The sequence below is a fragment of the Ziziphus jujuba genome, chromosome 8 (genome assembly GCF_031755915.1).
Source record: "Ziziphus jujuba cultivar Dongzao chromosome 8, ASM3175591v1".
NCBI classification, from domain to species: domain Eukaryota; kingdom Viridiplantae; phylum Streptophyta; class Magnoliopsida; order Rosales; family Rhamnaceae; genus Ziziphus; species Ziziphus jujuba.
Genome location: NC_083386.1, coordinates 25,137,036 through 25,146,242, shown reverse-complemented (window position 1 = coordinate 25,146,242; position 9,207 = coordinate 25,137,036). Strand labels below are relative to the sequence as shown.

At 36.2% G+C, this 9,207-nt stretch overlaps 2 protein-coding genes across 4 annotated transcripts; one reads left to right on the top strand and one right to left on the bottom strand.

Moving 5' to 3' along the window:
* The first annotated feature begins 3,405 nt into the window (after positions 1-3,405).
* LOC107414461 (uncharacterized) lies at positions 3,406-5,385 on the top strand. Its single transcript, XM_016022581.4, has one exon. The coding sequence runs from the start codon at positions 3,406-3,408 to the stop codon at positions 5,365-5,367; it is 1,962 nt and encodes a 653-aa protein (XP_015878067.3). The 3' UTR covers positions 5,368-5,385.
* Positions 4,570-8,838, bottom strand: LOC107414462 (pentatricopeptide repeat-containing protein At4g38010). Of its 3 annotated transcripts, none has more exons than XM_060819655.1 (2): positions 6,411-8,838; positions 4,570-4,708 (listed from the first exon to the last, which is right to left on the bottom strand). In XM_060819655.1, exon 1 carries the CDS (start codon positions 8,200-8,202, stop codon positions 6,415-6,417), a length of 1,788 nt encoding a protein of 595 aa, XP_060675638.1. In that variant the 5' UTR covers positions 8,203-8,838; the 3' UTR covers positions 4,570-4,708; positions 6,411-6,414. The 3 variants fall into 3 exon arrangements, with proteins under 3 accessions (XP_060675638.1, XP_015878068.3, XP_015878069.3); XM_016022582.4 differs by lacking the exon at positions 4,570-4,708 and adding an exon at positions 5,226-5,363 and having other exon boundaries at positions 6,411-8,836; XM_016022583.4 differs by lacking the exon at positions 4,570-4,708 and adding an exon at positions 5,523-5,835.
* Positions 8,839-9,207: the final 369 nt, after the last annotated feature.

Here is a 9,207-nt window from a genome sequence, read left to right as displayed (position 1 = left end):
ACCGATTTTGTGAAGAGATTTCGGCATTAATATCCCGAAATTTGCCATTGGAGAGTTGCCCTCTGACTGCTTTGGCTTACCCTATAATCTCACAGCTCTTTTTGCCACTTTCAATTATTTTGGAAAGAAAAATACATTTCCATGTTAGTTCTAGAATAAAGTTTATAATGATTTTTGCTACATTATCAATAAAAATGTGTCATGAATGTCCTTGTGTAAGCCGTTTATACCTTTGTTTTTAAAAAAAAAAAAAAAAAAAAAAATTGGTGAACTGAACCGATTGATTTCATATGATAGATATCTTCTTGGATCTATGTCAACTTCAAATCTTCAAGTTGGTTAAATTAATGCATAACACATACGTGTGATTGTGTGTATATATATACTCATAAAATCAAAATCACAAGTGAAAATATTGAATCGGATCGGATTCGGATGAATGAATAATAGAATAGACTAATTGCATATATGTTGACTTGAAGAATTTTTACCAAATTAAAAAAATATCATCTCATGGATGAAGTAGTGGTCTTCCTTTGAATCCTACTATATATTGGTTTTGAACAATATATTTTATAAGCAACTAAGACAATATGATGGAGTAATTTGGTTAGACCAAAAGTGGAACGTTTCTCACCTGTACATTATAAAATAGGGTGCAATGGGAAATAGGAATGTGGTCTTTGTCTGTATACGTGACCCAAAAGGTAAATTTCACACTTAAGCTTTGACAAAATACGCATCCTCTTTAATTAGTTCAATCTTTTATATTATTATTGAAACAGTAAAGACTATTATAAAACTATATATTAAAACTCTTCTGGTGGAGGTCCAACGTTAAGTTGCCGCATATTTTGTCAACATTAGAAGGTAGAAAGGCTCTCTTCCTTGCGATTTGCCATAGTTGTCTTATAACTCTCTTTCTCTCTCACTCTTTTAATTCTTTAGTACTAAATTATGTCAAATTTTTGGTCAATAAATATAAAGAGATACATGCATAAATACATAGATATCAAACTTGCAGAGTTTTTTTTTTTTTTAATTTAATTCGGGTATGGGGAAATTCATTAAATTTTATAAATCTAAATTGGTTACTTGGTTCCTCAACATCATTGAACTAATAAGCCAGTAAATTGCCTTGTTTGTGACATTGAACATATAATTCTAAAACAAAAGTATATTTCTGCTGACCTCGATCATTCCCTCTAACAAGTTTATAACCCAAGATCTTGACTTTTGGGCCGTTGACACGCGAATTCTCAAACACAATTCCTAAAACATCAATAGGACCGTACCAGATTAATTTAACGAATAAACAAGTTTTTGTTCTAATCTTTTTTCCTTCTAATCTATTTTCCTTCATTTTTTTTTTAACAAATTAATGCTGTATATATATACATATATATATTCTATTTTCCTTCATTTTTTTTTTAACAAATTAATGTTGTATATATATGAAACAGTGAAGATTTACATTTTTATTTGCTGGTCCAACTATAAACTAGCTGCCTCTTTGTTGAAGTTGAGGGTTTTTTATAATACTTAGCTTGCAGCTGGACAACAGTGTGAGGACGGTAACCTTAAGCTTAATTATACCATAATTACTGTTTTAATTCTTATATATGTTTTTAAGGTCCTATAAATATGAGTTTTTCTGAGATAACCCTTTAAAGAGATCAGTGTTATTCTGAAAATTAATCTCAACGGTAGTGACATGTAGATGTTGTTACAAGTTAATTTTTACATTTTTATATAGTTTGGGACCCATTTTCTAATGCTCATTCAAAGGGCAAGCGTGTACTCAAAAAGAACCATAATGCCCCACCAATTACGCTTGCAAATTAGGATCTTGGACAGTCTATAACCAGAAGATGATGATCTAAGAAATTGGCTGAGTTTGATCACAAGTCATTTTCTTCGATGTTAAAACCCAAAAAAAATAAAAGAAGTCATTTTCTTTGATTGCATTTTTGTATGTATGAGGATGGAATGGATGGCAGATGATTATTAGCATGTATAAGTCTAATAATCTCTTTTCTTTATCTTTTTCTTTTCTTTTTCTTTTTGGTAGCATGCGACTCTGCTTTTCCATCATTCCAAAACATCAAGGACGCTGGTACTCATTTCCTTTTTCTTTTGTCTTGGTTCCCACTGACCCAATTGCTTTGCTTTTCTGACCGTAGCACCTGAAAATTTACAGATGAATATGCAAAAGCATAAAAAATAATAATAAATAAACATAGAATTCAAATAACCCACCTAAATAATAAAATAATGTAATCCAACAAATCAGGAATTTGGAGTATTATGTAATTTAACTCATATTGAGGACTTGGGTCATTTATTTATTTATTTTCCTTAATTTTAAATATTATAATATTAAATAATGCAAGGCAAACATAGTTGGCACCGGATTTTTCCTCTTTTCATTTTTTTTTTTTTTTTTTTTTTTTGAAGAACCAATTGGCAGCAGAAGATTGTGTTCCAAAGTAATTAGAGAAAATTGGTGCTTTAGGAAATTTTCAAACTTAAGCCTTACGAAACTTTGGAAATGTTCATAGGAAAGCAAATTTGGCCAGCATTAATAGTGCCGGCCAATACAAAGCTCTTTTTGTTGTCCGCTTTGCTTCTTGCTTTCTATTCCAGCCTCTGTTTCTCCATTCACACAATTACAGAAATGCCATCACCACTAGGCAGTAATCATTATTCAACTTAAAGAGATTTAATTTCATGTGTGCATACCCCCCATAATGCTCTACACACCCTATAAAAATTTCATCATCGTGGTTCAAAACCCCATCAGTTGAGCAATAGGGATGTTAAAGGAGAGATTTGAAGTCAAACGAAAAGTCAAACCTAAGTAAGAACATTCATGATTCAAAGCACAAGTTGTTGGACGGTCCACATTGGTTTTGAATGGAGATCTGGCGTGAACTGCGGTCATCTGCAGTAAGACTTTAGAAGCCAGGTAGGAAGACAGAGACTGATTGGTTCGATGATGGCCCAATCAGTAGATGGGTTTCTGGATGATTTACGATTGAATTATAATGATTGATGGTAGTCACATTTAACCGTTTGATTATGATGAATGGCTGATATCCAAACCGGCTCTTCTCTTGCTCTTGCTCTTTTCTACAGTCTTCGTAATCTGAACGACAAGGTCAAGTTGGTAATCTGAACTGTTCAAAGTACCTCGTCCCCATTGCTAGCCTGTCCAGGAGGTCCAAACCACATTAAATAATTGTACAAAAAAAAATATAACATTAAAAAACATAGCAATTCATACTTGAACCACTTCTTTCTTTTTTTTGTTTTCCTCTCTAAACCACAATCGTTTTGGTATATAAAAAAGAAATTGTTAGTAAAACACCAACACTGAAGGCAGAAGAGGAAGGAGCCAAAAAAATGCAATCACCTTGCCTGAAAGAGGCCACACAAGTATGCCTTCAAAAATGCTGTCCATCACCTTTTCTGAACATGCCAGGGCCAAAGAACACCGAGTCCAGAAGCACTTCCGCTGCTTGTCGCCGTGACTTTGCAGAGACAACTTCAGCATCCATCTTCCCAAATACCCATTTCACCAACCATGAATCTCTTCCTTCTTTGAAAGAATCATTCACTGAGTTCACAAAAGCTTACCCCAATTATTGTGATACTGAACAAGTTGATCATATACGAGCTCATGAATATTACCATCTTACACAGTCTAACCATACCTGCCTGGATTATATCGGCATAGGCCTCTTCTCCTATTCCCAACTACAAAAACAAGATTTCTCTAAAAACCAACATGCTTCTTCTTCTTCCACCCCTCCTTTGCTAACTTCGCCGCCTCGGAGTTTGGATTTTCCATTCTTCAGTATATCCTACAAGACAGGGAGTCTGAAGACTCAGTTACTTCATGGAGGCCAAGAATCAGAACTAGAGTCTGCAATTAAGAAAAGGATAATGGGTTTTCTCAATATTTCTGAAAGCGATTACAGCCTGGTCTTCACAGCCAACAGAACTTCAGCTTTTAAACTTCTAGCAGATTCTTACCCCTTCAAAACTAGTCGTAAGCTTTTAACAGTTTATGACTATGAGAGCGAGGCAGTGGAATCGATGAATCATTACTCAGAGAAGAGAGGAGCTCAAGTCATGTCAGCAGAGTTTTCTTGGCCAAGGTTGAGAATTCACTCATCAAAGCTGAAGAAGATGATTGTGAGTAAGAAGAAGAAGAAAAAGAAAAGGGGACTCTTTGTGTTCCCACTACATTCCAGAGTAACAGGAGCCAGATATCCTTACCTTTGGATGAGCGTGGCACAGGAGAATGGGTGGCATGTCTTGATCGATGCTTGCGCGTTGGGACCCAAGGACATGGACAGCTTTGGTCTTTCTCTCTTTCAACCAGATTTTCTCATTTGTTCCTTCTACAAGGTTTTTGGTGAAAATCCATCTGGATTTGGGTGCCTCTTTGTTAAGAAATCTGTTATTTCAATCCTGGAAGCTGCTACAAGTTCAGGGATGGTAAATATTGTCCCACCAAAGGAGCTACTTCATCTGGGGGGAGATTCTTCGGGTACTGACACAGACCTTGAACAGACATCTAAATTTGCATTAGAAGAAGTTGAATTAGCTTCCTCAAGCTCCTTCTCTGGTCCCATATCCAATCAAACAAGCCATACTCCAAAAGTGGAGCAAGGAGAATCCTCTGATTTTCTGAATGCAGCTGCTAGAGTGGAAGAACCAGAAACTTCAGAAATTGGAAAATCAGAAATACAAGCTGCTAAAACCCAACATCAATGTGCCAAAGCCAGTAGAAATGGGAACCTGGAGGTTGAATGCAGGAGTTTGGATCAAGTGGATTCACTAGGACTGATACTGATAGCTAACAGGTCAAGGTATCTAATCAATTGGCTGGTGAACTCTATGTTGAAACTCAAACATCCTAATGAAGATGGAATTCGTTTGGTAAGAATATATGGGCCAAAGATAAAATTTGATCGTGGTCCAGCTTTGGCATTCAATATATATGACTGGAAAGGCGAGAAGGTTGAGCCTGTTCTGGTTCAGAAACTGGCTGATAGAAGCTCTATATCTCTTAGCTACGGGTTTTTACACCACATCTATTTCTCAGATAAGTATGCAGAAGAGAAAGGGAGAGTCCTAGAGAAAAGAGAAAGTGGAGCAAAGAGAACGGTGTCAAATGGTTTGAAGAACAAGTCTGATCTAGGAATCACTGTGGTTACAGCTGCACTTGGATTCCTGGCCAATTTCGAAGATGCATACAGGCTTTGGGCTTTTGTGGCACAATTCCTGGATGCAGACTTCGTGGAGAAGGAGCGATGGAGGTATACAGCTCTTAATCAGAAAACAGTTGAAGTCTGAACCAAAAAAATAAAAAGAATTCATTTATTCTCTTTTATTTTAAATTTTAGAGAATTTAAGTTTTTTGTTATCAAACTCATGTTTTTGCAATGTATATGATCAAAAGAAAAAAAAAAAAAAAAAAAAAAAAAGAGCTACTGCTGTTAATTCTTTAATATCAAGTTCCAGAAAAGTGTTTCATACACACCAATTCAACAACTGCTAAAGTACAGTTGGGAACAAAAAAAGCATTTTTCTTTTAAGTGAGCGGATTTGAATTCAAGTAAATAAACATTTTATCTTCTTATGCTTAAGGGAAAAGCAAGAATCCATCCACTTCTTATTAACTTAGTTTCTAGGATTATTAATAACATGATTTTAGGATTATCAATACCATGATATCAAAGTCTGATTGTCTGCATATCTTGTGCCTCATCTTGTTAACCCAATGTCAAGTGTTTGCTTTTGGGATTGATCTTAACTTAACAGCTATCATAAGAAAGAATTAATATATGATTATATTATACATAAGAATTAATCAACAATCATGATTTCTTTTTATAGAAGAATCAATAAGCATGTTTCCTTGAACGAATAATCAATAATCATGTTGTGTATTTTTTCCTATACTTTTTGCTGAACTAAAAATCTATTAACACTAGAAAAAGAAAACAAAATGTTATTTAGGATTACATGCCCAATAACTTATCATGAGAAATTTAAGAAATAAGGCATAGGAAATATATTATTTAAGATTTAGATTTATTATTATCTTCTTTGTGTTTAGATTGATTTGATATATTTATTCTAAAGTAAATGATTTTAATAAATTAGTTTAGAATCTGATTTAAACTCTCAAAAATTTTGGCGTTGGGGATGGAAGGGGAAAAAATTTAGGATCAGTTAACTAGAATTTGCAGTAGTAAATATTGTCCTATTGTAACATAAGAAAAAAGATGAAAATGGTGCCTCAAATAATGAGAACGTCAGTTCAAAAAAATCATTAAATAATAATTAAGAAAAATGGAAGCTCATCAAATTGGCAGGATAAAGCATATGTTTACCTTATCAAGAATGTGTGATAAAGCGCCCTTGAAGGCGAACTTGATTATCAAGGAAGTACAACAACACATGGATATCCTCAATCCGAAGGTGTCTAGTATCTCCAGCAAGAAATTCGTGAGGCTTACCGTTCACCTCTATGACACTGGACCCCGGAGTCTTTCTTAAACCTTTCTCCTTCATCAGCCACCTTACCCTTGTCACATCATCCCATCTTTTATTAGTAGCATATATGTTGGATAGGAGTACATATGCCCCACTATCTTTCGACTCAATGTCCAGGAGGCGATCTAGTATTTCTTGGGAGAGTTCGACATTTCCTGTGGCCTTGCAAGCACTAAGAAGAGCTCCCCACATCAGCACATCAGGTTTCATAGGCATAGTCTTTATCAATTTCAAAGCTTCATCCAATATCCCTGCCCTACATAGCAAATCAACCACGCATCCATAATGTTCTAACCTTGGAGAAAGATTATAGGGCTCACTTATCATCTGATAAAAGTGCCAACGCCCTTCGTCAACCAAGCCACAGTGGCAGCAAGCTGTCAAAATGGCTAGAAATGTAACCTCATTTGGCCTGGTGCTAGACCTAGTCATTTCTTCAAATTGTTTGAGTGCCTCGTGTCCAAGTCCATGAGTAGCTAAACCACCCAGCAAGGCGTTCCATGTCAAAACGTTCCTACTAGGCATGTCATTGAAGACCTGCAATGCCATTTTTATGCTGCCACATTTTGCGTACATATCAATCATTGAAGTCCCAATGTGGATATCCCATTTGATGCCCATGCGATCAATATATTCATGGACCCATCTACCATGGTCAAGGGCCCCAAGACTCGCACAAGCTGAGAGCACACTAGTGAGTATAATTTCATCAGGCTCGATGCCGGAATTTTGCATGTTCCAGAACAATTCCAATGACTCCTTAGGATGTTTGCACTGCACCAATCCACTAATCATGCATGTCCAAGAAACAATGTCCTTCTCCGGGAGCTCGTAAAATACTTGCTTTGCCTCAAACAAATGTTCACATTTCACATACATATCCATGATAGCATTACCCACCGCCAAAAGTGATCCCATAGCACGCTTTAAAATCAGTCCGTGAGTCGCCTTCCCCACACTTAAACATCCAATTCGCCCGGAAGCCACAAGCACGGTAACAAAAGTTGCTATATTTGGCTCAACATCCATCTTCAAGAACAAAGCTACAGCCTCCTCAAATAATCCTACCCGCACAAACCCTGATATCAAACCTGTCCAAGAGACCACATCTCTCACAAGCATGTCATCAAACACCCTGCTTGCACCATCACAGTCCCCACAAACACCATAGAAATGTAAAAGCGAGTTTTGCACATAGACATCACTACAAAAACCCATTGTTATAACCACACCATGGACCTGTCTGCCTTCTCCTATACCCAAAAACTTAGTACAAGATTTCAAAACTGCAGGGAAAGTGAACATATCAGGCACAAAACCATCTCTTCGTAACCTTCTGCAAGCCCAAACGGCCTCCCTCGGCGTGTTACCTCCAGCATATCGGGAAATGAGCACATTGAATGGGAAAGAGCTCAAACGCCAATCTAATTGTTTCAAATAATCACAAGCATAATCGAAAATACCAACAGATTTTCCAAAATACTCAACGGCATAGTTAGCAAACAAGGAATCGTAAATCAGGCCAGTTGTCAATAACTGTGCATGGATTTGTTTGAAAAACTTCAAATTATTGCATCTGCGGATTGAATTAAGGAGAACCCATTTGACAGAGCACATAGCTATACTCATAACAGTTACACAATACCCATTTTGATTTTGAGAAGAATTCAATCACCAGAAGTCCATTATGCATGCTTAAGAAACGATCTTCTCTGTTTCACTTGCTCAAATCAAATCGTCCATTGTTCAATCACCCAAAAGATATAAAAGGGAGCGAAAAATGCGATGTGATTTGTTGGGAAACTTTTTCTCACATCAGAATTCCCAAACTCACCGTTTTCTCCGTCAAAGGGATGTCCATAAATGTACCCACCTCAAAGATACCACTCTGGTGTTCATCGATTTACTCCGTCTGGATATTTTTATCTTGAACCGCCAAGAAGGATTGCAATGAAAAATTATCAAGCCATTGCACCACTTTCAAGCGGAGGAGGAACCTGGAAACTCCACTGATCATAACACGAAATAATTTAAACCCCTTCGCGCTTCGACTGAGAAGAGAGAACGGTGTGTTTGGGAAATTTTTAATTTTTTTTATTTTTTATTACCATTTGCAATAATTTTTTTTTTTTCGGCTAGTGTGGCTGGGCCCCCAGGCTTCCCTTCGCCCCCACCCTTGGACTCGATCCCTAGCAGACACAGGCTGGGATGTGGAAACTCTGCCACTTGAGCTCCACGGCGAGTCCACCACCATTTGCACTAATTTTTAAATGTAAATATCAGTAATTTTACAGGACAAAATATTAAACTGGTAAAAGGTAAAATAAGGCTTGGATAAGATAATAAACCAATTAAGTAAGTTTTTTTTTTTCTTCCATTTTTTGTTTTAATAAAAAAAATGGAAGGATGGAAGTTGGCACTCTTGCAATCTTTGATGGTAGATCCCTATATCTATAATTTATAGCTTGCCCTTTTTGAGTAGAGTCTACGGTCTCAAATAAGCTTCATTTGGAAACAAATTAAACCAAATCGATTTTTTTTTTTTTTTTCTGTTTTTGAATGGTCAGAAACTTTAATGAAAATTGAAAATCGAAAGGGCCGAAAAAAAAAACTTCAGTTTGATAATTATGGCAC

Bases quoted from the DNA above. Each gene is read 5' to 3' on its own strand.
- LOC107414461 (XM_016022581.4), top strand. From the start codon at position 3,406: ATGCAATCACCTTGCCTGAAAGAGGCCACACAAGTATGCCTTCAAAAA.
- LOC107414462 (XM_060819655.1), bottom strand. From the start codon at position 8,202: ATGAGTATAGCTATGTGCTCTGTCAAATGGGTTCTCCTTAATTCAATC.